The sequence below is a fragment of the Equus przewalskii genome, chromosome 21 (genome assembly GCF_037783145.1).
Source record: "Equus przewalskii isolate Varuska chromosome 21, EquPr2, whole genome shotgun sequence".
Classification (NCBI taxonomy): domain Eukaryota; kingdom Metazoa; phylum Chordata; class Mammalia; order Perissodactyla; family Equidae; genus Equus; species Equus przewalskii.
In genome coordinates this window covers 36,188,737-36,214,111 of record NC_091851.1, presented here as the reverse complement: position 1 = coordinate 36,214,111, position 25,375 = coordinate 36,188,737, and the positions used below count along the sequence as shown (strand labels likewise).

Here is a 25,375-nt window from a genome sequence, read left to right as displayed (position 1 = left end):
CTCACGCCAGCCTGGAGAGGCGGGCTCGGTGATCCCCGACACACGCTTCCAACACGCAGCATCACAGAGACTGCAGGTGCCCCTGCATTCCCTCCCCGGTCCCCCTCCTGTCCCTGCTGCCCCCTCTCTGGGAGGTAGCCAGTATCCTGAATTTGGTGTTTATCATTCCCACACGTGCCTTTATTCTTTTATTCCACATGCAGACACCTCGAACAACATGTACTATCGTTCTGTGTGTTTTTAGACTTTGTATCAATGGTGTCGCATCCCACATACCCTCTCTGACCAGCTTTTCTCGCCCCATGTCACGTCTGTAAGATTTGCCCACATCCATCCGTGTAGCTGTCATTTATTCTTTTGCACTGCTGTGTCATCGCCTTGAATGTCCTCTCCAGGGAATAGATGTGAAGGGTGGCTTTGAAAAAAAACAAGTTTAATCATGGCCAAACGGGCCTGTAGTTCCAAAGTCGAGGAGTGGAGACGGGTTTATTGGGAAGAGCAGCAGCCCTTTGTAAGCTGGTGGCTCCCACGGCGTTCTCGCTGCCATGTCCTGCTTCGTCCCCTAGAACACGGCTGCTGACCTCCTGTCCGCTCCGGACCCCTCCCCTGCACCTGAGAGCTTTGCACCATTTTTAGATCCCCCGTCAGTTACCGCCGTCGTTTTAAGAGCCTTTCTAACACCTTTAGGCCACAGCTACAGCAGCAGCTCTTCGATTTACATGAGATATAATATTATTCTTATGTGATAGGTTCTACACAGCCCCCTTAAAAAACCCTTTTTACTCCCAAAATTAATCATAAAAAGTATTCAAGGAAAAGCACGTAAAGCAGCAGGTGACCTTCCCGCCTTCTCTCCCCGTATCCCCGTCCTCAATTAGCACTTTGATATCTGTCCTTCTGGATCCTTCTCTGGTGCTCAAACGCCTGTGGAGTTAGTGGTTTGGCTTCTCCGCTCCACCCTGCCTCCCTCCCTTCTCCACAAAAAGATAGAGTCTCCCTGGGTTTGACTCTGTAGCTGCCCTTTCCCTTAACAGTGTGTCCTGGACAACTTCCGCCTCGGCGACGGTAGAGCTCCTGCCCTTTGAATGTCTGCACAGCATGAAAGCGATTTCAGTCCGTTGGTCCTCTCCCTCTCGCTGGTCGCTGTGATGTGTTTCTGCTCTATCAACACTCTGCAGTGACCGTCCTCGTGCGTGTAGGTCGAGTGTGTCCATGTCCCTAAAGGTGTGTGTGTAGATGCACGGGGACACCAGCAGTATGTATGTGTGCCGTACTGTTCCCTTCAGAGTAGAAGCTGGAGCCACTTCTTCACCTTTTTTTCTCTAAAATAATCTCTTTTTTTTTAAAGGGATCATTTTGGACACAGGTGCTTCCCAGGAGGCAGAGGGTAAAGTTCCAGAACTCATTACCTTCGAGACAGATCAGCAGCTAAAGATTTACCAAGTTCAAGAAGAGTTTAGGCAAATCTCAACTTCTTAGCTGAGCTTTTAAAGCCGCCCACGTCTGCCCGTGGCTTTTCCTCCCAGTCTGCTCTCCTCCTGCCCAGTATCTAAGCGGAGACACCCGGCCATCGCCACCATCCATCTCGAGACCTCTTCCCATCTTCCCAGACTGGAACTCTGTACCCATTAAACATTAACCCTCCATTCCCGCTCCCCCAGCCCCTGGCGACCTATACACGTGTGCATATTATCTTGCAACAAATGTTTACTTGGAGCCGTACTTTGAATTTCCATAACAAAAGGAACATCATATTTCTTAGGAACCTGCATGCCTCTGTGCTTCTCCTTCCATCGTCCCTGCCTTGCTGATGATTCACCTTCTTTGTGTTCCTCAAACGCACAGCAAGCCCAATCCTGCCTTGGAGCCCTTGCATTTGCTGTTCCCTCTGCCTGGAACTCTTCCCCCAGATCAGGGATTCTCAACCCTGCCTGGAATTCCCTGGGGGAGCTTTTAAAAAGTCCGATGCCTGGGGCAAACACAGACCAGGTAAACCGGCGTCTCTGGGAGTGGCCCACACATCACAAAGCCCCCTGAGGATTCCAGCAGGCAGCCGAGGGTGGACTCAGTGCCATAGAGCTGCCCATGCCCAGCTCCCTCTCATCGCTCAGGTCTCAGTGCGAATGTCACCTCCTCACAGAGGCCCTCCCTGACTGCTCCAGTTAAAGTACATCCTCCACCCCAGCTCCCGGTAACTCTTTGTCATATCTTGCCTTACTGCCCTCATGTGCCACACCTTGTCACTATCTTAGTTCTTTGTCTGCATGTTCGTCGACTCCTGCCCCCAGCACAGGCCCTCCTGGAGTGCAGGGATGTACCCACCCTGCTCGATGGCATCCCCAGAGCCTTGAGAAGACTTCAGGCTTCAGAACCAAGACTCAGAAGGCCTGGCTACAACATTTACCAGCTGTGTGACACTGGGCGATTCTGTTAACGTCTCTGTGCCTTAACTTACTGTTTTGGAAAACAGAGATTATCATCCCCCCTACTTTCTCCAGTTATGTAAGAATTGAATGAGCTATCACATGGGCACAGGACAGTTCCTGCACACCATAAGCACTCAACAGTGTTAGCTGTTACTATTTTAATATCACGAATGGATGACAAACTGCAATTCCTCTCCTGTCCTCCTTAACCCTTTCTCTGCTCATTTTTCTCCGTTGTATGCAGCACCGTTTGACAGTCTGTATATTTTGCTTGCTGATTTATTGCCCCTCTGCTCCCTAGACCATTGGCTCCATGAGGGCAGGGATTGTCTATTTTGGTCACTGCTGTGTCCCCGATGCCCGGCCCCGTGCCTGGCAGGCAGTAGGCGCTCAGTAGGAAGGCTTGGCTCCTCCTCACGCATTCTCCTGTCTCTCCCACCCCAGGACTACCTGACAGACCTCATCACCAACGACAGCGTGAGCTTCTTCCGCACGTCCAAGAAGATGTACCCGCACCGGCCCGTCCTGATGGTCATCAGCCACGCGGCCCCCCACGGCCCCGAGGACTCGGCCCCCCAGTACTCACGCCTCTTCCCCAATGCGTCCCAGCACATGTAAGCTTCGCGCCCTGCCCGCAGAGCCGCTGGTTGGCATGAAGGTGGGGGGTCAGGCTTCGGCCACGTAACGTAACAACAGCGACAGAGCTGCGGTTGCTCTCTAGTCCTCCCGGGTTCGAGAGCCAGGAGCACACTGCTCATCGGGGGAAACCGGGACCCAAGGCCAGCTGGGCTGGCTGACAGGCCAGACAGGCAACAAGAGTTTTTAACTTGGGGCCCACCTCCTCCCACCGAGAGGTCTGTGGATGGCACTGCATTTCAGCACAAGAGGTTTCCTTGGTAATCCTATGCATTTTATTTTATACACTTAAAAACATTATTTTGAGAAGGGGTCCGTAGCTTCATCAGACTGCTCATATATTCGCCAGCCTTCATTGAGCTGTCGACCATGTGGCAGGCTCTGGGCCAAGACCTTTACACACACCAGATCCCTGAATCTTCACGGCGACCCTTGATGCGTTAGTTATCTATTGCCGCGGAACAGGTCACCCCGAAATCTAGCAGCTTAAAACGACACACACGGTTATCTCGCAATGTCTGTGCATCAGGCCTGTCTGGGGGCTTCTGGCTCAGGTCTCCTGAGGTTGTAAACAGGGCGTCAGGCCCGCCTGGGGCTCTCCCCTGGGGCTGCTTCTCAGCAGGCCAGCCCCCCCACAGCTGCCTGAGCATCCTCACAGCACGGTAGCTGGCTGCCTCCAGTGCAAATGGTCCGAGAGAGAGACAGAGACGGAGACAGAGAGAGAGATGGGTGTGGGAGGGGATGGATGGAGAGTCCGAGGTGGAAGCCCGAGTCTTCTGCAGCCTAATCTGGAAGCAGCTTACCATCCCTCTGCCGTCTTCTTTTGGCCACACAGACCGGTGCTCCTGCTGGGTGGGAGGGGGCTACACACGTGTGAACACCAGGAAGTAGGGGCCATGGAAGGCTCTCTCGGAGCTGCCCGTCACACTTGGTGTTCTCGTTTTACAGATGAGGAAACTGAGGCACAGAGAGGTGAGGTAACTTCCCTAAGGTCGCCCAGCTGGTAAATGGCTGAGCCAGGACTCAAATCCCACCCCCACTCACACCCCCATCTCTCTGTCCACCCCTCCAGTCCTCCTCCCTCCAACTGGCCAGTAAATCTTTCTGGAAAGTTCTCCTGCTCTCCTCTGCCTCAGACCACCTCCCACTCAGCAGCGACACTCCGCAGCCTTGCTGTGACATTGGGGCGACAAGGACAGGGCAATTTGGAGGCGGCCTGAATATTCCGGGCGTCTAATTTTCATCACATCAGAATGCATGGCCCTGCTCGGCCCCTCACTGTGATGACTTTCTGACGGCGCCCAGAGTGGCTCCGCGAGGACCAGACAGTGTGTTAACCTTCCGACCCCTGCCCTCAGGGAGGAGGGTCTGACGGGAGCTGATGAACCCCATCCCCGGGGCCCTGCACCCCGCGGTCCTGCCCCCAGCCCCGCCCCGCCCCGATGCCAGCCCCCCGGACGGCTCACCTTTGCGGGAGGGGCGCGGGACAGCGCATCCCACCTGAGGGAGGAGCCGCGGGGCGGGGGGCGTGGGCGTGGGCGCGGCTTCTGCGGCTTCTGCGGCTTCTCCTCTAGAAGGGGTGCTGACACCCCGGCCCCGCCCTGGAGTTTCACGATGAGATGGTTCAGCCTGTCTGCTCCTTTATTTCCCCTTTGAAGTGAAAATTACAGAAATTGAGCCGAGCAGCGCTGTCACTTACCCAGAGAGCCCCTCGCCTTGTTGGGGGCGGGTGTGAAGGCTCTCTCCTCTCAGGGGTATAATCATTTCCAAAACAAAACCAACACCCTGAAAGTTCTGCAGCCAAGACGTTTAATTATGACAGTCAAGGAGGCATGAGGAAGAGACAGAGCTCTCCCTGTGGGGTCGGAGTTCCAGAGCTTTCCATCAGGAGTCTCTGAGACTCTCACCCCATCAAGGTGGACCCTGTTCTTGGGGCGAGCTTCGTGGGTTCTGACCAATGCTGCTTGATGCGGTGTGGTCCCCCTTCCACCCATGCCACTGCCCAGGGCCCATCCTCCCACCCCCACTGCAGACACACATGCACACACACACAGACACAAAGATACAGACCCAAACACACGCAAAGACACAAAGAGATATGCAGATACAGACCCAAACACACAAAGAGATACACACACAGGTACAGACCCAAACACACACAAAGACACAAAGAGATACACACACAGGTACAGACCCAAACACATGCAAAGACACAAAGAGATACACACACAGGTACAGACCCAAACATACACAAAGACACAAAGAAATACACACAAACACATGCACGGATATAGACACACATACACAAATGCACACACAAGTGTATACACAAACCCACAGACAAAGATAGACATATACAGATAGAGACACATAGACACAGACACACATGCACACAAATACACATACACAGAAACAGACACACAAACACGCAGACACAAAGACACACGATGTTCACAGGCACACACACATAAAGATAAACACAGGCACAAGCACAGACAGACGTACGCACAGATACACAGACACCACACAGACACACTTACATACACAGAGATACACGCACACAGATGCCCCCCCACCAGCCCCAGAGCTCCCTTTGAGGGGTGGCGTCTCACCGTGGGTCCAGGGCTCTCCTTTTACACCCTCGGGACCAGGCCACCTTGACAGCCTTGGGATGGCAGGTATCCGGGCCCCCGCGGCCCAGCCTCCCTCGCTGCCAGGAGGGGCGTGTGTTCCTTGGGGCCGGCCGAGCACCCTGGGTGTCCCTGGGACGTTTGAGGAGCTGAGGGCACCCACTCTTGGGGAGCAGGCAGCAGGGCACCTGTGGAAGTATGACAGCCTCCCCGGAGGAGCCTGGCCTCGTGCAGGCGGCACGGAGCCCCTGTCCCGGCGGCCTCTCGGGAGGGGCTCCCGGTCTCACGCCGCCGACCCTACCCGCGCCTCCAGCCTCAGAGAACCTGCGAGATCAGGGCCCCTGGCTCAAAGCGGCATCCTGGATCCGGCCCGGTAGGGGCAGGTGGGGGGCGCGGGGCTGGTTCCTGGCAATGTTCTACCCGCGGGTCAGGCCCCTGCTCGGAGTCAAAGGAGGCCATGCCCGGGCGGAGAGCAAAGCCCAGAAGGAAGGTGGGCCGTGAGCATCCTGATGAGGCTTGGCCAAGGGGTGGGGTTTCGGAGGCTCCGACAAGGCCTGTTGGCCCTCCCCTCGCTCCCCGCAGCCCCTTGCCCCCAATAGCCATTTTGAAAAGGCTTTTGTCTCAAGCAGTGGAAACTAGACCTTTCCTTTCAGCTGTGACCCAGGCGGGAGGTCAGATGTAGGGGAACCTGGCCCCCCAGGACCATCAGACCCAGCGCGAGCAATGCCTGTGGTTTGTGGGGTTTTAAACAGAGCGCTCCCCTTCCATGGTGTACCCCCCAGGGTACTCTGCACATTGATGGGGTTCGCCATAGCTCAGATCCTGGGGCCCAGCATGAGCTCAGGTGACAGGTGCTCCTAGTCTGGGACAGAGGAATATATGACTGGAAGTATCTGGAAACTTCTGAGGCCCGGAACTGAATTAACCTGTGTGTTTTTGCGGCTTGATCCTCTAGCAGGAGTATCTTGGCCAAAGTTTTACCTGAGCGCTTACAGGTAGGGGGGGTCTTCAGACAGGCCCGGGTCAGGGAGGTGCTGTCAGTATGGCGGTGGGCAGCCGCATCCTCTCCTGGAGTCAGACCCCAGCTCTGGTCCCCTCACTGGGCCTCAGTTTCCCCATTTCTCACACAAGGAGAATGAGAGTGGTGTCAGCTCCCAGGACCGCTGTCTTAAAAGACATGATGGAAGGTGAGCCCTTGAGCTGTGCCTGGCGCATGGTGGGTGCTGGGTAGAGGTCAGAGGTTATCATTGCTTCATTCGTTTATCATCAGTCAGCACAGCGGCTCTGAGTCCAGCGTCTCCACCAGCACTCGGCGAGGCCGCGGGTAGGTCCCTGAACCACGGAGCCTCCGTCTCCTCTTTAGGAAATGGGAGGTTAAACCAAACAGGAAGGGTAATTGTGACAACTAAATGAAAGGACACATGTCCCACATGCACACATTCAGGTGCCAGCCTCACAATTTTGGCCGTACGTGCACAACGATCATTTACCTGCTTTTTTAATCAATAGCCTTTTTTAAAACCATATTGTGAAAGGATATTCTGCAGTCACCCCTTAACCCCAGTAACTGTCACTTGCCAGCTACCAGAGGTGCCTGGAAAATAAATGCAGTGCTGCAAGATGAGAGCTGGGTCCTGGGCCTGCTGGAGGCTCTGGACGGGAGCCTCTCCTCTTCTTTGAAAAGGGGGACGAGTGCATTCCAGAGAGGCCTTGATGAAAGACTCGCCAGACAGACGTGGCCTCAAGGTGGGGGGTGGGCTGACAGAGCTGAAACGGGAGGGACTTTCTGACTGTGTGGCCCAGGGTCATGTCACGCTGTACCGCCCACGGGCTTCCCACATGCACGCCCAAACGTGGAGAGATGCTGACCCCTGACGTGCCAGCGTCCGCTTTCCCAAACGGAGGACGTTTCAGCCTGGGCTGCAGACCAGCGCAGGGCGCTGCTCACCCAAGGAGTGGGGTGGGGGGCTGGGCCCAGGCGCCCCCGGCCTGACCTTCATATGTGTGTGTGTGTGTGTGTGTGTCCGCCAGCACGCCGAGCTACAACTACGCGCCCAACCCCGACAAGCACTGGATCATGCGCTACACGGGGCCCATGAAGCCCATCCACATGGAGTTCACCAACATGCTGCAGCGGAAGCGTCTGCAGACCCTCATGTCCGTGGACGACTCCATGGAGACGGTAGGCCGCCCTGCCACTGACGTCCTGGGCGTCAGTGGGACCCCACAGCCTGATAGACCCGGCGTCTCCCTGCCCCTTGCCCTCTTCCCAGGTGTCACCAGCTGGAGAAGCATCTGCCTTTATGGCACTTATCTTCTGGTCTGTTCTGTTCGATACAGTCGCCATATGTGGCCATTGACATTTTTTAACAGCCAGCCTTATTGAGACGTAATTCACATGCCATACAATTCACCCAATTGAAGTGTACAATTTAGTGGTTTCGATATATTCACAGAGTTGTTGGTCATCGCCACAATCGGTTTTAGGACATTTCATTACCCCAAAAAGAAACCCCGCAGTCCTTAGCCATCACCCCTAAATCTCCCTCACCCCTCAGCCTTCGGCAGCCACTAATCTACTTTGTGTCTGTGTGGATGTGCCTGTTCCGGACATTTCCTATAAATGGAACCAGGCAATATGTGGCCTCTGTGGCTGGCTTCCTTCACTCAGCATGATGGTTTCAAGGTTCATCCAGGTGCTCCAGGTGTCGCAACTTCATTTCTTTTTATTGCCAAAAAATATTCCATTGCATGGATATATATCATATATTTTATTTATCCAGGGCTGTTTACATTTAAATCAATGAAAATGCAGTAAAATTTAAAATTCAGCTCCTCAGTCGCACTGGCCACGTTTCAAGTGTTCAGCGTTGGCTAGCAGCCACCGAATTGGACAGCACAGATATTAACATGCCGGTGTGGCAGGAAGTTCTGCTGGACGGCACCCCTGTAGGGGACAAACTCCTGCCAGGGCCACAGGCTAACTTCGTTCATTCATTCATCGTTCATTCAAGAGCATTTGTTGAGTGTTGAGTGCCAGTGCACGGGACACGGCAGAGAACGAAAGGACACCAGTCCCCGCCGTGATGGGCTCACACTTTGATGCAGGCGGACTGACAGTCCACAGATGAGTAGGAGAGATGGGAGGCAGGAGCGCTGTGAGGAAGAGGGAAGGGCCGGGAGGTGGCAGCAGGTGGGGAGGCCACAGTGATAAATAGGACAGCCCAGGGGCCCCGCTGAGAGGCCGAGCAGACACTTGACGCAGCGGAGGGACAGGCCTGAGACCTCAAGCCCCACGACAGCCTTGGGGGCGCCCGGTGTGCCTGGCCCGCGCCCTCACCTCCTCGCCTGTGTTTCAGATCTACAACATGCTGGTGGAGACGGGCGAGCTGGACAACACCTACATCGTGTACACCGCCGACCACGGCTACCACATCGGCCAGTTCGGCCTGGTCAAGGGGAAGTCCATGCCGTACGAGTTCGACATCAGGGTCCCGTTCTACGTGAGGGGCCCCAACGTGGAGGCTGGCTCTCTGTAAGTGTGTTGCACACCCTCCCCCCCAGTGCCCCAAAGCCCCAGGGAGGCCAGCAGGCTCCGCTGGCACCAGATGGGACCGTGCGGCCCCGAGCCACTCCCCCGGGCGGCACAGGGTCGGGGAAGGTGGACGAACCTCGGTGCCAAGTGCAACGGTGATTCCGTCACCCGGCGTGGACGCTGATGCATTTTATACCCCTCCGTTGGGGAGGGAGATGCCAGGAGCCATTGGTGCCTGTGAATACAGGTCGTTTGTCGTGGGCCGTGTGCCAGGGAATCAGGGAGCCGGGCTGCACGCGTGTCCCCGCCGGCAGGTGGGCATGCCGCCTCCCTTTCTGTATGGCCTCCGCCATCCTAGGGTCCAGGGCTCGTCAGGGAGGAGCGCGGCTGTGATCAGCTGAGCCAGCTGGGGCCACAGCACAAAGGAAGACAGGCTCCCCTCCCATCCTTCTTGAGGACCATGTGGCCCTCAGCCAGCGTTCTCCTTGGGTCAACCTTTGAGATGACACGTTCTGGCAGGAAAATGCCACGTCTGGGGCATGGAGAGGGAGAAAAGTGGTCCTCGTGGCAGCAGCGTCCTCGCGTCACGTTACTGAAATGCGGATCCATTGCTGGGAAGGCGCCTCTGTGGTCTGACTTCCCTCTGAGCCCCGAGCTCAGGGGCCGCAGGACATGCGCGGGCGTTGACAGGTTTGCTGCAGAATTGCTCCTGCAGGGGCATTGGCGGGGCGGTGTGGGAACCAAGTGAGATGTCCCCGCTGCCTTGGACACCCGGTGACAATTGCGGGAGGCAGGCTGTGTGAGATCAAGCCCAGCCTTATCACTCTCCCTGCCCACCTCATCAAACCACTGCCTGTCGTGGGACCGCAGGGTCCCCACCTGTAGTAGTAGCGATGATAATAATAGCTCACGCTTGATAGTGCTTGCTCTTCAGGCCCAGGTGCAAGCACTCACGTCCATGTCAGTCACATAAGCATCACAATCACCCTATGGGGTGGATGCTCTTATATCCCTGTTTTATACCTGGGGAAACTGAGGCACCAAGAGGCTAAGTTCCCTGAGGTCACAGGCATGTAAGAGAAGGAGCTGGGATTTGAAGCCAGGCTGTCTATGGTCCCACCGGCCAGCCAATGCTGCCTCTCTCAAACCTCGAACTGCTCCTGTGCATAGAAAGAATTTGACCCACTGAGGGCTCTACAAGCACTGACATTGTGGGTTTGGTCAGCCTCGGAGTCAGTGATCTGGTTCATAGGACCCAAAACCACGCCCCACATGGATAAGAGAAAGAGAGGGCTAAAGTCAGGTTTGGAGCTGAAGACATACACAACATCTGTCAGCCAGGACTCATGTGGTTGCAAGCAGAAAAGACCCTCAAGCCAGAGAAAGCAAATAAAACAGAGTAAAAGGAATACAGTAGCCAAAGTAAGTGGAAAGTCCAAGGCTATCTGGCTTCAGGCATGGCTGGATCCAGCAGTCACACTATGACATCAGGAAACTCGTTTTCTATCTCTCGGCCCTGCTTCCTCTGAATTGGCTTCACTCTTAGGCAGGCTTTTCTCTCGTGGTGGCAGAATCCCAGCTCCAGACTTTAAGACATTCAGCTTAGGAAACCAAACAGTGGTCTGAACAGAAGCCTGAGTCTGACTCTCACTAGCCTGACTTGGCTGTTTCCATCCCCGAACCAATCACTGTAGCCAGCATTGATAGAAAACCTTGAGTGACCAGGCTGAGTACACCGCATGGTGGAATCTGAATGAGGCTGGGTGGTTCCTCCAGAACTGGAAGCTGTCCCCACCAAGCCAGGCTGGATGCTGGGTGGGAAAAGCAATCCTGTCCATTCCACCCAACCTGGGGGGAGCAGGACCACCGGACAACCTCAGGTCACCCCAACTGCTGGTCACTAACATTTGCTGTAACACCCCCTCGTCCAGCAGCTTCTCCGGCTCCCTCCATCTGCCACATTAACTAGTCTCACCTCACACTGGCCTTTAAACCCCCCACAGTGCAGCTTCACCCACCTTCCCCAGCCTCCCCCCCCAAACCCCCCAGGATGCTTGGCTACCTGTCCAGTGTTTACAAGGTGCTGGGCTGGGGGAGGGAGGGGCTCAAGGAGGACTGGAACCCTAGGCCCCAGGCCCTGCCCCTCAGCCCCAGGGAACTCATGGCGGGGCGGCGGGGCACTGAGCCACCTTGATGGAGAGTGTGTCCATGCAGCCATCATTCATTCCACAGGTGCCAGGCCCTGTGCTGAGCGCATCCCTCAAGTCATTTACCACCACGCTGGGAACACCACCAGGGGGAAACCGGAGACAGGATAAGTGACAGATGTGTGGTGGAGATAAATAACAAAATTCACTTAGCTGACGCTTATTGAGTACCCACTGAATGCTCTAAGTGTAGGAGCACCTGGGATACAGAACGGAACAAGACAGACAAAATCTACTTGCCTTCCAATTAGATTCTGATTGGGGAATAGACAATAAACCAGATAAATGAATAAAATATGTAGTGAATGGGAGGGTGATGAGGTTTCAGGTGCAAGATACAGCAGGGAGGGGGTGGGAGCAGGACAAGGGGATACAGTCCTCAGGAAGGAGCTTGTGTCCGTGATCTGTGCCACGTAACAAAGCCATACAAACTTAGCACCTGGGAACAACACACACGTATCATCACCCAGTTTCTGCAGGTCAGCACCTGGGCCCAGCTTAGCTTCGTCCTCCACTCAGCCCGACAGCAAGTTGCCAGCCAGGGCCGCTGTCTCATCTGGAGGCTCAACGGCGGAGGGCCCCGCTGCCCACTCACGGGGTGGTTCAGGGGCAAACAGAGGACTCGCTCACACAGCCTGCCTCCCAAGAGCCCAGTGGATGCATGGCAGCTTGCTCAGAGCCAGCCAGGGGAGAAACGGACAAGGGACAGATGGCTAGCAGACAGCGTTATGCATCATGTGACGTAACCACGGGGGACAGCCCATCGCCTTTGCCATGTTCTGTTGGTTCGGCCAACCTTGCGGGAGGGGCTGACACAAAAGAGTGAACCCCAGAGGGCAGTGGTCACAGGGCCACTTAGAGTCCATCACGGGCCTCCTTGGTCATCGCTGAGCAAAGAACCAAAGCAGGTGAGGGAGAGCGCCATGCTGGTGTCTGGAGGAAGAACCTTCTGGAGAGGGGACAGCAAGGGCAAAGGCCCTGAGGCCAGACTGTGCCTGGGCTATCTAGGAACAGTAAGGGGGCCAGTGTTTACCTCAGAGGTTCCGAGAAGGGTCGGGGGTAGGTCCAGGGTTTAGAGTGGCTCTTAAAGGCGGGTGTCCTTTTTTCGGGTCGTGGGGGGCAAGGAGGGCATTCCTGGCAGAAGAAACAGCCACAGAGAGGCCAGGGGCCTGTGAACCCCAGCACCCCGTGGTGAGCCTGGAGGGCACAGAGGTGGAGGTGGGGAGCGGGCCACAGCAGGGTGTTGAGGGCTGAGGCGCAGGAGTGACAGGGTCGCAGCTTCCGCATCTTGTGGGCAGCGCTGGCCTCTGGCCACCTCCATCCCTCCAGCCGCTCCTCTCCCAGGCTGGGGCACCCTGCTCAGGTGGCTGAGTCCCTGGCCTCCTGCCTCCCCCAGGAATCCCCACATCGTGCTCAATATCGACCTGGCCCCCACCATCCTGGACATCGCAGGTCTGGACATCCCCGCGGATATGGACGGGAAATCCATCCTCAAGCTGCTGGACACGGAGCGGCCCGTGAATCGGTGAGGGGGGAGGGGTGGGTGCTGGGGGAGGGGTGGGTGCTGGGGGAGGGGCGCCGGCTCCCTGCCTGCGTGAGCTCATGGCCAAACCATGTGGGTCTGAGGAGGGCATCTCTGAGGGTCAGCAGCTGGAGTTCTAGGGTCCCCCCATCCGGACCACTTACCTGCCGAGGGAGAGGAGTCCCCTCTCCAAGGTCCCGTCTTCCCATCTGGAATACGGCCAAGGTGACCAGCTGAGGACCCTCTCAGAGCTAAAATTGGGCAAAACTTGAAATAACCACAACAGGATGTAACCCCAAGCCCTTGCGGAGTGCCAGGCCTCGTTCTGAGGACTGTGTGGGGGATCCTCTCATTTCATCTTCAGAGTAGCCCAGCGAGGTGGGCATTATGTGACCCCATTTGACCAGTGTGGAAATTGAATCCCAGAGACGTCGAGCCACTCGGAGGTCGCTCAGCAAGTCTGGACCCGACTCCGGGCCTTCAGACTCTGGAGGAGAGGCTGTGCTCTTGGTCGCACACTCTGTGCCTTTAATGCCAGACGGGGAGATGGGAACCTGTTCTAGGTGTCCTGGAGGCAGGACAGGGAACAGTGATGGAGAGAAGGGACGGGCAGGAGGCGAGCCGCGTCTGGTGGGGACGCAGCGGCAGCGCCATCTGGTGGCCGGCCCTGTGACTGCCCACGGGCTCCCAGCCTGAGGCGTGTCCTGCTGCTCGGAGGGTCCCGGGGGGGCGCTGTCCGTCCACGTCGGGCTGCCCTGTAGGGGCACCGCCTCCGTGGAGCTGCCTCCTCCAACTGTGAGGTTTTATGAGCTGTAAGAGCATAAAATGGGCATGTTTCGGGGCAGAGGGGCCCTGGGTTGGGAGCCAGGACACCTGGGAGTCAGGGCCCGGATGGAGCTTCCTCTCTCAGCCCGAGCCCCCTCTGGGAAATGGACATGCTAGAGCGAAAACTGCATGAAATGCACAACTGAAATCACACAAATCCAACTATAAAGGATCAAAGGAAAAACCCCCCAAAACACAACATCATTAACCTGGAGCCGGGCCGACCACTTCATCTGGTGCCGAACTAAAGAGGAAGCGATCCTTTTCAACGCGGGGGGTTGTAGGGCTTACACTGTGACCCCCACACACAACTGTGTGCCACTTCGAGCAGCTTCTGCCCCATGTGCCTTCAGACCCAAGTCTCTGGGCGGGAGGCAGCTCTGCTGGGGGGCAGGGCAGGGGCATCAAAGCTTCCCCAGTGCCCAGCTGGGCCCACTCACACCCGCTGTCCCAGGACCCCAGGGTCTGTGCCGATGGTGAACCCGGGCTGGCTCTGGGCACCCTCCCTGCTTCTGGGAAAGGGAGGCGGGAATGTGTGAGGCCCCCCTCCCCCGCCACTGACAAGGAGATGGAAGTGTGCTTTTTTTCCAGGTTTCACTTGAAAAAGAAGATGAGGGTCTGGCGGGACTCCTTCCTGGTGGAGAGAGGGTGAGTGCCAGGTCCTGAAGCAGCACCCAGGCGCCCCCCACCTGCCCCGTCCCGGGAGCTCCCGGCAGCCCCCATGCACCTGTGGTGTTGAAGATCTCACTGTCAAGGGCGGGAGGGAGAAGGTTGTTATTATGGCACCTTCCACAAGGACTGGGAATTTGTGTCCACAGCCCCCTAGACACAAGGGAGCCCGTTTGCTGATCCTATGGTTGACCCAGAATTTGCATCTGGAGGCTGCCTGTACCCTTCAGACACGTTTTGTCCTGCCCGGACGGTGTCTTAAATGTTTTAATTTACTGCCAACTCATGCAATTTTGGAGGTTTCTTATAAAATCCCCATTTCTTAAGTCTCTTAATAATCAGAAGATGTGGCCAGGCTGGACCTGCACCCTCCGTGGTGACACTGCACCAGGGTCGAGGGGGACTGCTCCTCCAGGAGGGGCTGCAGACGATGCCCCTCCAGAGCTCCCCATGTCCCCCTCTCTGCCCCACAGCAAACTGCTCCACAAGAGGGACAGTGACAAGGTGGACGCCCAGGAGGAGAACTTCCTGCCCAAGTACCAGCGCGTGAAGGACCTGTGTCAGCGCGCCGAATACCAGACCGCGTGTGAGCAGCTGGGCCAGGTGAGGGGTGTGGCTGGTGTCCTGGGGACGATGCGCCTCCCGTCCTTCCTCCACTGCAAACTGCAGCGCAGGCCACGGGAGCCAGTGAGGCCAGTGCCCCCCAAGGCGTGAGACATCGGGGTCCTGCCCCAGCTCCCTTTCGGTCCTGATGTCAGAGGAAAACCCTCCCATGGGAGCGCCTGTGTCTTTAGCTCATCCCGTTACCCTTGCCTGATCCCTCTTTAAAAAGACACAGCAGGCCTCTGCACGCTATTTATAAAGTGAAATGACTTGATTTTCATTGTGTTACAGGGTCCTCTTTGTGGCTGGGATTCCATTTATAGGAGTGATAGGAAGTTGCCTTTGTAAATAAATAAATTTAAGTTTTAAAAAAGTGAATTGATTGCAAGAGAAATATTAAGGAAATTCTAATCCAGGTAATATTCAGAGGTAGCAGAAACGGTGACGGATGCTTAGGAGAGTCTGAACTGGGCTGTGCTGAGGCCTGGAAGGCCAAGGTGGGCTCCGCAGAGGAGAGGACAGGAGAGGAGAGGGCTCAGGGCCTTGGGAAGAGGGACCCAAGCAGGAGGCAAGGTTCTGCGGGGGGGAGGGGAGGAGGAGGGCGGGCAAGGGGACCTGGCCTGGCCCAGGGCTGCAGGTGATGTGCCCCGCCTGGGTCTAGGGGCCAGGACTGAGCTCATTGTGGTGGCTCAGGCCTGGAGATGCGTGCCCACTTCGCCCGTGAGAGAAAGCCAGACCCGGGCCTGTGCTCCATTTCTCGTGAACAGCCCCGCAAGCTGTCTGGGCCACGGCCGGGCTGGGTGGGTTCCGACAGGCTGCAGCCGGCAGCTCCATCTCATCACTAGACCCGGGATCAGTCCTGGCCCATCCCCGTGGCTCAGCCCCACCCCCAGCCGGCATTTGTGTGTAGTCCCCAGGCCCCTGGCCGTGATGGCGGGGACATCTCATCAGGGAAGGAACCATGTGTGCCTGGCAGGACTCTGGGGCACGTGCTCCACTGTAGCAGTGGCCACCGCGTGCTCTGTGTAGGCGCCGTTCCAGGCGCTCGGGTGACAGCCTGAGTGCCCGCAACAGAAACCCCCGGCCTGGCGGGGACCTTCTGGGGAGATCCCGGAAGTGGTGCCAATTTCGGTGCTGAGCTACAGAGAATGAGCCGATGGTGCCAGGGGGTCTTCGTCCCCCTGGGATTGTCAGTGAATCCCCCCGCTGGCCCTTTTGCACCTTTCTCACCCACCCCAGATTGGGGGTCGGGCAGTCCCGGGACGGGGGAGGGGCAGGTATCAGTTCTGCAGAACAGATGATCGGAGCACACTGCTGAACCCGAAGGAAAAGAGCACAGCCGTGGCTTCAGGGCCTGGACCAGCTGGGGACATCGATCTGGGGCCAGACTTACAGCTCCAGGGGCCTCCGGGGCCCTGCCCCTAGTGTCCCCTGGCTGGCAGAGGCAGTCAGTCCTGGCCCCCTACCCTCCCAGCACTGTCACCACATCTTTGTGCATGCTGTGCCTTCCACGAAGGCCCTTCCTGCGTGTGACCATTCTGTCCAGCCCTGGGGCTCCTCTTACGGGCCACCCTCACTAGCGCTCACGCTCAGCTGTGGGTGACTCCCTTGGCACCATTTCTGTTCTCCTCCCCCAATAGATGCGTCTCGGTCTATCACAGAGCAGACAGTTCCAGGAGCGGAGCTCCCGGGAGCTGTATCCCCCCTCCAGGTCAGGGAGAGGAGGTCGCCGGGTGGAGGGGAGGCCAGGCAGTGCCCGAGCGGCCTGGCTGAGGCCCAGGAGCCTGAGGCCCGCCTGTGTCTTGCAGAAGTGGCAGTGTGTGGAGGATGCCACCGGGAAGCTGAAGCTGCACAAGTGCAAGGGCCCCGTGCGGCTTGGGGGTGGAGCCCTGTCCAACCTGGTGCCCAAGTACTACGGGCAGGGCGGCGAGGCCTGCTCCTGCGACCGCGGGGACTACAAGCTCGGCCTGGCCGGACGCCGGAAGAAGTTCTTCAAGAAGAGTAAGTGGGGCGGCCTGGGCGGAACAGGACAGGAGGGGGGACCACGCCCCATTCATTCATTCAAACAATTCCACAGACACTGACCATCAGAGCCAGGTGGCATTCTGGGAGCTGGGGACCCAGCGACACCCGCTCCTGATCCACTCATCCAGCGGGGAAGAGCAGTAATAGAGACGGAAGAGAATTTGCTAGGGTGCTGAGCACTGCGGAGGGCAGTGGAGTAAAGAAATGAGGGGGTGGGCGCGAGAGATGGGCCAGGCCGATCGCCAGGCCTCAGAGCATCGTAGGGCCCTGACTCAGAGACAAGAGCCACCGGAGGGTTTGGAGCCGAGGAGGCAAGATCAGGTGAGCGTTTGCAAAGCTCCCCCAGCTGCCATCTCAGTGGCTGAAAGGGGGCATGGGAAGGGGAGCAGTAGGAAATTCGGAGTCACCAACGGCACACTCCCAGTTGTGGTCCACAGTGATGCTCTGCCTTCTCGTTTCAGCCCTTAGATCTGTTGAGTCATGTTTTCCACATTTCTGTACTTTTCCGGTGATTTCAGTATTTACTGTGGCCCCCAAGCGTGGAGCTGAAGTGCTGTGTGGTGTCTCTAAGCGCAGGCAGGCTGGGTGCACCTCGCGGAGACCCATGGGCTAGATCGGCCTCATTCAGGCCCAAATTACGCTGCTGTTGGCCGTGAGTTCGGTGTTCATGAATCGACGATATATATTAAACAAGGTGTCTTTAAACAGAAACACACATAGAACAAGGTTCTGTGTTGAGCAGTTGACAAGCATGTTGTGACCAGATGCTCCCAGGAACCTCGTGTTCCCGCTGGGAGAACAGCCCAGTTCATTCAGTGTGCGAGGTGACTTTCTAGAATGTCCCCACAAATAACGAGACCAGACTACACTGGACGAGTGAGGAGAAGGCCCCGTCCCAGCGGAGGAAGCTGCCTGGTCTTCGCACCTCACTCCCGCAGAGGCTGGAGGAGGACGAGCAGAGACGGTCCCCAGGGGACATCCTCCAGGCCTGGCTGGAAGCCTCAGCTGTCACCAGGGCTGCCACAGCTCCGTCTGAGGCTCAGCTTCCCAGGGAGGAATGCTCCCTGCCTGGCATTCAAATGAGCACGCACCTGTGCTTTCAAAGTGCTCGGAGAGCTGCTGGGGCCAGGCCTGGGCTCAGCAAGATGCGGTCAGCTAGTTAGATGTGTCACTCCAGAGCCGGGCCATTTCCCATGCCACCCATTTCTCTGGCCCCCCAACCCAAGGACAGCCAATGCCTAATTACAGACTCTAGTTCTGCTGTTTTTTAAACTGTGGTAAAACACACACAAAATTTGCCATCTCAGCCATTTTTAAGCATACAGGTCAGTAGTGTCAAGTACCTTGACATCATTGTGCTGACATCCCACCGTCCGTCTCCAGATCAGTCTGTCTTGCAAAACTGGAGCTCTGGGCCCACTAAACAGCAGCTCCCCAGCCCCAGTCCCCCGCCACTGGCCACCACCCCCTACTTTCTACCTGTGGGTCTGACTGTTCTAGGAACCTCAGATAAGTGGATCACCCAGCCTTTGTTCTCTTGTGATGGCTCGTTTCACTCAGCATCATGTCCCTGAGGTTCATCCACATTGTAGCCTGGGTCAGGATTCCCTTCCTTTTTCAGGCTGAATGATATTCCTTGTAGCCTCAGCAGACGGTGGGTGTCCAGTGGCAGGCTCAGAGGTCCCCTCCACGGCCTCTCTGGTCTGTTGAGCCCACCTTTGTGATGGAGCGGACGGGTCTCCACGGCCACCCGCTCCTGCCGCAAACAGCGCTTCCCACTTGGCGGCCCCGTTACGCTTCCTCTCCAGCTGACTGCTGACTCCTGAGCTCATCTCGGTCAGTGAATAAAATGGTTGGTTTCCGACTGACTCCCACGGTGAACATCTCGCATCGACACGTGGCACAGTGGATAATCTTTAAATAATATAAGAACTGGCAACTCAAGCCTCTTTCCTCCCCGTTAATGCTGAGAAGAAAGAAAAACGCACCTAAATAGCTGAGACTTGGCTCAACCCAAGCCCTCAGGTGAGGACAGTGTGACATCACAGCCCTGTCTTATATGCAGCTCACAGCAACCTGGGAGCAAGTGGCGGGGGCGGAGGGTCCCTCCTTACGACGGTCAGGAAAGACCAGGTCAGACAGCCGACTTGGGGACCTGAGCCCTGTCTCCTGGCCCTCCATTCTTCCTCCTGCAAGTGCTGCCGACAAGACGCTCTGTCCCTCCTTTCTGAGCAGCCAGCCTAGAGCAGGGGTTCTCAACCCCCAGGGACACTTGGCAACGTGGAGACATTTCTGGCTGTCACAATAGTGTGTGATGGGGATACTGCTGGCATCCCGTAGGTAGAAGCTAAGGATGCTCCTGAACATCCTGCCTTGCAAGGGACAGCCTCCCATGACGGAGATTTATTTGGCCCCAAAACATCACCAGCTTTGAGGCTGAGAAGCCCCAGCCTCGTGCAGCTCAGACGCCGGACACCGGGCTCCACTGGGATGCCGGCTGCGCTGTGAGGAAGCCCGGCCGAGCCAGCCAGCCCAGATCAGAGGAGATCCAAGACCAGGATGAGGAGATGAGGACTCTGGGAATGGGTCCAGTGGCCAATGTCTGTTCACTTACTCTCCCAACAAATCCGCAAGCCCCACCATGTGCCAAATGCTGAGATTACAGAGTTCAGTGGGAGAGACACTGATCAGACTTCGTGGATGAGACAAGGTGTAAGTGGGAAGGTCACCTCCCTCAGTGGAAAATGGGTGGAGGAAATGAAACGGTGGTGTGACCAGGTGGAGAGGGTGGCAGCTCTAGAATGGACGGTCAGGTGACATTTAAATGAGAGCCAAGTGTGGAGAAGGAACAGACCTTGAGACCACCCAGAGGACGAGAGTTCCAAGTTGGGGGGAGAGGATGCACAAAGGCCCTGTGGGTCCCGGCCCAGAGAACAGGCCACACGCACGGGCTTTACCGGCCTGGGGAGGCAGAGGGGCCAGGGTTGTGACCTTGGGTGAGGATGTCCCAGCTGCAGTCCCGAACCACAGAGCAGCTGCTCGATGCCAGCTTCCAAGAGCTGACAGACTTACCAGTCCTGTTCCATGTCACCCTCCAGAGAGCCCTGGAAGGCGGGCACCATGGGCACACGGCCGCGCAGAAGGGAACTCAGCTGCCGTGGTCGCACGTGTGCTCGGGACCTGCCCCAGGACTCCGATTCCAGAGCCGAAGCTCCTGGCCACTGGGTCATGAAATGCCCCCTCCCGGGACGTGCAGCAGGGAGGCACCCCCGGGGCCCTGAAATAAAGACAACTAGGGTGACAAGGAGAGCTAGTGGCGTGGCTTCAGCCCAGGAAAAGTTTACACAGGGGCTGGCAGACTTCCTCTGTAAAGAGCCAGGGTAAAGATCTGAGGCTTTGTGAGCTAAACGCTCCTGTCTCAACGACTCCATTCTGTCACTGTAGTGAGAAGACAGCCGTGGACTCTGTAAACAGGGGGCGTAGGCCCTCAAGGCCGTCGTTTGGGGACCCCTGGGCTTATGGCTGGGGGATTGAGGGTGGAAAGATACAGAGCAGCCGACTCATGAGTGAGACAGAGCAGCAGAAAGAACCCAGGGGGCTATTTCCTGGGCCTCTTGAGCAGGCAGGACCTGCTCCCCAGGGAGAGCCGCTCATTACTGTATGTGTCAGGGGCCTGGGCACTGTGGCTTCAGGGAGACTGAAGTCAGGGAGGAAAAAGCCAAGGAGAAAGCTGTCCAGGGCCAGAGAAGGCCCAAGGCTTGGCCGAAGAGAAGATGCCTCTCCTGGACCTGGACCCCCGGACTCTTGGCCCGTGTGACTCCAATACAAGGAGTCTGAGAAGGGAAAGATACAAACATCTGCCGGGACAGCAGGGGCAGCAAGAGGGGATGCTGGAACCCTGGGCCCAGGCCCCGTCGGACAGGGAGTCCCTTCCTCCCCTCTTGGGCGCCACCACCGCCAGCCCCTAGGCCGTGCTCCAGCCTTGGTCGCCACCTGGTGGTCATTCAGGGCCCAGCAGAAACCCAGGCCACAGTTGGCTCCAGGCCCTTTAAAAAAAGATGTACCTTGGGGCTGGCCCCGTGGCCGAGTGGTTGAGTTCGCGCACTCTGCTGCAGGCGGCCCAGTGTTTCGTCAGTTCGAATCCTGGGCGCGGACATGGCACTGCTCATCAAACCACGCTGAGGCAGCGTCCCACATGCCACAACTAGAAGGACCCACAACAAAGAATATGCAACTATGTACCTGGGGGCTTTGGGGAGAAAAAGGAAAAAAATAAAATCTTAAAAAAAAAAAAAAGATGTACCTTTAGGCCAGGGGGTTATTATGGGCCGACCTGATCAAGTATATCCTTTGACAAATGGAAGATGGGAGTAGTCTGGGCTCTGACTTTAGCCTGCAAGCCCTTAGATCTCAATGGCTGACTCAGAGCTCAGGCGAAGCATCTCTCAGCTATCTCTCTCGCTGCCCACCCGGTGGAGCGCATCCAGCTCCCTGCTGGGCAAATCCACCCCGAGAAGCTGAGAGCCTCCCCAAGCCTCTCCCGGTTCCATCCAGAAGAACGTCCCGAAGAATGTTTCTGTCCTTCGTTTTGTTAATCGCACTGGTGAGTCGCATCATTTGGTCCATCATGTTGACTGATTTGCGGATGGCGAACCATCCGTGCATCCCTGGAATAAATCCCACGTGATCATGGCGTCTGATCCTCTCGGTGTGCTGCTGAATTCAGTTTGCTAATATTCTGGTGAGGATTTTTGCATTCTGTGTTCATCAGGGATATTAGTAATTTTCTTTTCTTGCGGCATTGTTGTCTGGTTTGGAATCAGAGTAATCCTGGCCTCAAAAAATGAGTTCAGAAGTGTTCCCTGCTATTCCGTTTTTTGGACGAGTTTGAGAAGGATTGGTATTCTTCTTTAAATATTTGGTAGAATTCACCAGGGAAGCCCTCTGGTCCTGGACTTTTGTTTATTGGGAGGTTTCTGATTACTGCTTCAATCTCCTTACTTAATGTTTTTATATCTACTTTACTTGATTTCCTGTTTTTATCGAGGTGGAGTTCACAGAACATAAAATTTACCATTTTAAAGTATACAATTCAGAAGCACTTAATGCATTCACAGTGTAGTGCAACCACCACCTCTGTGTGGCCCTAAAATGCTTCATCAGCCCACAAGGAAACCCATCACCTTCTCCCCATCCCACAGCAACCAGTGATTTGCTTTCTGTCTGTCTTTACCTATTCCGGAAATTTCATACAAACAGAATCAGACAATATGTGACCTTCTGTGTCTGGCTTTTTTTCCTTTCTCCCTAAAGCCCCAGTACATAGTTGTATATCCTAGTTGTAGATCATTCTAGTTCTTCTATGTGGGATGCCAACACAGCATGGCTTGATGAGTGGTGTATAGGTCTGCGCCCAGGATCTGAACTGGCGAACCCCTGGCCCGCCAAAGCAGAGTGTGCCAACTTAACCACTCAGCCATGGGGCCGGCCCACGTCTGGCTTCTTCCGTGTTGCAGTGTTTCTGACGGTCATCTGCGTGGCGGCGTGTGTTACTGCTGCATTCCTCAGTGGCAGATGTTCCACCGCACAGATGTGCGTTGGTTTATCCGCACGTAGCTCTTGAGCTTATCTCAGGCCAATTCCTTCTTAGCTCTAAGACTTCAGTGTCCCCAGCTGATTCACCTTGAGGTCTTCCCAGTGGGTGCAGGTCCTGCTTCCTGGGGGGTAGGTTTCATGAGCTCTCAAGTCTCAGGCCACACTGAGCCTCTTGCTTGGGAGCACGACCTTGTCCGGATGGAGACTCTGCTGCCCAGGGAGCCGGGCCAGCCTTCCCAGCCCTCCTAACCCAGCCACCCCTCTGACGCCCACAGAGTACAAGGCCAGCTATGCCCGCAACCGCTCCGTCCGCTCTGTGGCCATCGAGGTGGACGGCAAGGTGCACCACATAGGCCTGGATGACACGTCCCAGCCCCGCAACCTTACCAAACGGCACTGGCCAGGGGCTCCTGAGGACCAAGATGACAAAGACGGCGGGGACTTCAGTGGCACTGGGGGCCTTCCAGACTCCTCAGCCCCCAACCCCATTAAAGTCACACATCGGTGAGAGTCCAGGTGGGGGTTAGGGGTAAAGGGGACAGGCTTGGCCTCGGCAGGGCCACCCACCCCTCTCAGGCCCCCCTCATCCCGTCAGGGCCACACATGATCCCTTCTCCCACACAGATGCTACATCCTGGAGAACGACACAGTCCAGTGTGACCTGGACCTGTACAAGTCCCTGCAGGCCTGGAAGGACCACAAGCTGCACATCGACCACGAGGTGACGGAGTCTGGGCTGGGGCAGTTTCTCGCCACCACGAGCTCGGTGGGCCCCCAGCCACCCTGGGAGGGCAGTGAGGCCAGGCCCAGGGGAGAGAGGCCCACACAGTCCTGACCCCGGGGACGGGAGCATCCGTCCTAGCATCATTCAGAAGCTTCCGCACAGCGGGCTGCGGAGGAAGGACGGCGCAGTCACGTCCTACCCTTTCTGATTTACGGGATGTTCACACCACATCTGGTCCTCTCAACGAGCCTGGGGGGTGACACTGAAGTCCTCAGTGGGCTCAGCTGGTTCTCAGGCAGGACAGGGCCAGAGAAGGCCTCCCAGTCCCTTCGCTGGAGCCTGGTTATGTCAGCAGGTGGCCCTGGAGCCCCGGGGCCCCCACAGGTGTGGGAGCAGCCCTGAGCCCGGGGACGCAGGCTTGCTGCTGAGCACAGACAGGGCAGGGCCAGGGATACCACTGCCCAGCTGTCGCACCCAGCGCCCCCCAGGGTTTCATGGCCTCCTCTCCTGCTCCCTCCCTCAGATCGAAACCCTGCAGAACAAAATTAAGAACCTGAGGGAAGTCCGAGGTCACCTGAAGAAAAAGCGGCCAGAAGAATGTGACTGTCACAAAATCAGGTGAGCGGGCAGCAAAGGGACCCCAGGAAGGCCCCTGGGGCTCCTGCAGGACTAACCCTGGGACACAGCATCCATGATTCCTTTCATTATCTTTATATCCCTGTCCCCTCCCTCAGGGTAAAAATATATCACTAACAGTTCCCACCCCCCTTGTCAGCTCTGGGCACCCAGCCCCGGCCCGCAGGGGGGCCGGCCACACGCCCAGATCCCCGCCCTGGCAGCAGCAGGCTCTGCACATGTGGGGCTGTTCCCAGCGGGGGAAGTGCGTCTACTGACTGCCCTCTCAGGACTGTGGCCCGAGGCCCAGGGATCAGCTCAGGGGACCCTGGCCCCGGGTCTGAACTCCAGAGCAGCCCCATCCTCTACAACTGCTGTGCTGATGCAGGTGGACGTGGCCGTGCTGTCCAGTGTGGGCGCCACCACATGTGGCTAGGGAGCACGGAAATGGGGCCAATGTAACTGAGGAACTGGATCTGTACTTTTAATTTAAATGGAAACAGCCACAGATGGCCCATGGCTACTGTCCCAGACAACGCAGCTGTGGGGTCCCTGCTGGCTTGCCAGGAAGGGCTTGCACAATGTGGCTTCTGCCAGGGCTGGCCCTGACCAGGCACGAGGTGGGTGAGGGTCTGAGGACAACCAACCTGGAGATGCTGAGGCGGAGGCCCCGTGGAGCCTGGCTTCCAGGGTGGGCGATCTTCCATCTCCCTGACATTCTCAGTCTGGCCTGAGGCCTTCAGCCAGGGGCCCCAGCTCATGCTTGTACAGAGGAGCCAGCCAGCCCGGCCCAGGCGACAGCACCCTGTGAGCACTGCCCCAGAAGGAGGGATGGGCCCCCAGGAAGCTGCAGTCTGCACCCACCCACGAGTTGCCCAGTGGCATGCCTGAGGCCGGGGCGGGGGTCTCTTACAGCTACCACAGCCAGCACAAAGGCCGCCTCCAGCACAAGGGCTCCAGTCCTCATCCTTTCAGGTAAGGGCAGCATCGGCCCTGGGAGGAGGCTGCCCTCCCGTAAGCCACAAGAGACAAGGAGGACAAAGGAGTCCTGGTCTTTCCCTGGGCAGTTGGCCTCCTTGAAGGCCTGACCCCCAGATCAACACCAAGCGGGCTCCCGGCACCCCCCAAGGCTGGACGGGGTTACTGCTACCCCACCAAGTAGGGCAAGACACAGGCTCCAGGGCAGGGGTGTGAGCAGGAGTCCGCAGCCTCCTGCTTCTCTCGCCTCTGTGCAGCCCAGGCTGAAGTCAACCACAGGAGACAGGAGACTGGGTCTGGTCCCAGCATGCCTGAGGCCAGCACTGGGACTTGGGCAAAGGTCCTCCCCTTTGGGACCCTCTATGTCCATGCCCTCAGCCCCCTG

The 25,375-nt window shown here is 57.0% G+C and overlaps 1 protein-coding gene across 14 annotated transcripts in view; it reads left to right on the top strand.

Moving 5' to 3' along the window:
- Window positions 1-25,375, top strand: part of SULF2 (sulfatase 2) — a 128,041-nt gene that overhangs the window by 97,783 nt on the left and 4,883 nt on the right. For 11 of the 14 annotated variants that reach the window (XM_070588478.1, XM_070588472.1, XM_070588476.1 and 8 more), the window contains 11 exons: window positions 2,871-3,040; window positions 7,724-7,874; window positions 9,052-9,227; window positions 12,831-12,959; window positions 14,373-14,429; window positions 14,924-15,053; window positions 16,862-17,054; window positions 22,949-23,177; window positions 23,298-23,394; window positions 23,921-24,015; window positions 24,928-24,987. In XM_070588478.1, coding sequence (XP_070444579.1) covers window positions 2,871-3,040; window positions 7,724-7,874; window positions 9,052-9,227; window positions 12,831-12,959; window positions 14,373-14,429; window positions 14,924-15,053; window positions 16,862-17,054; window positions 22,949-23,177; window positions 23,298-23,394; window positions 23,921-24,015; window positions 24,928-24,987 — 1,487 coding nt within the window. The remainder of the gene's footprint in view (window positions 1-2,870; window positions 3,041-7,723; window positions 7,875-9,051; window positions 9,228-12,830; window positions 12,960-14,372; window positions 14,430-14,923; window positions 15,054-16,861; window positions 17,055-22,948; window positions 23,178-23,297; window positions 23,395-23,920; window positions 24,016-24,927; window positions 24,988-25,375) is intronic. The other 3 variants (XM_070588480.1, XM_070588481.1, XM_070588479.1) reach the window with 1 other exon arrangement.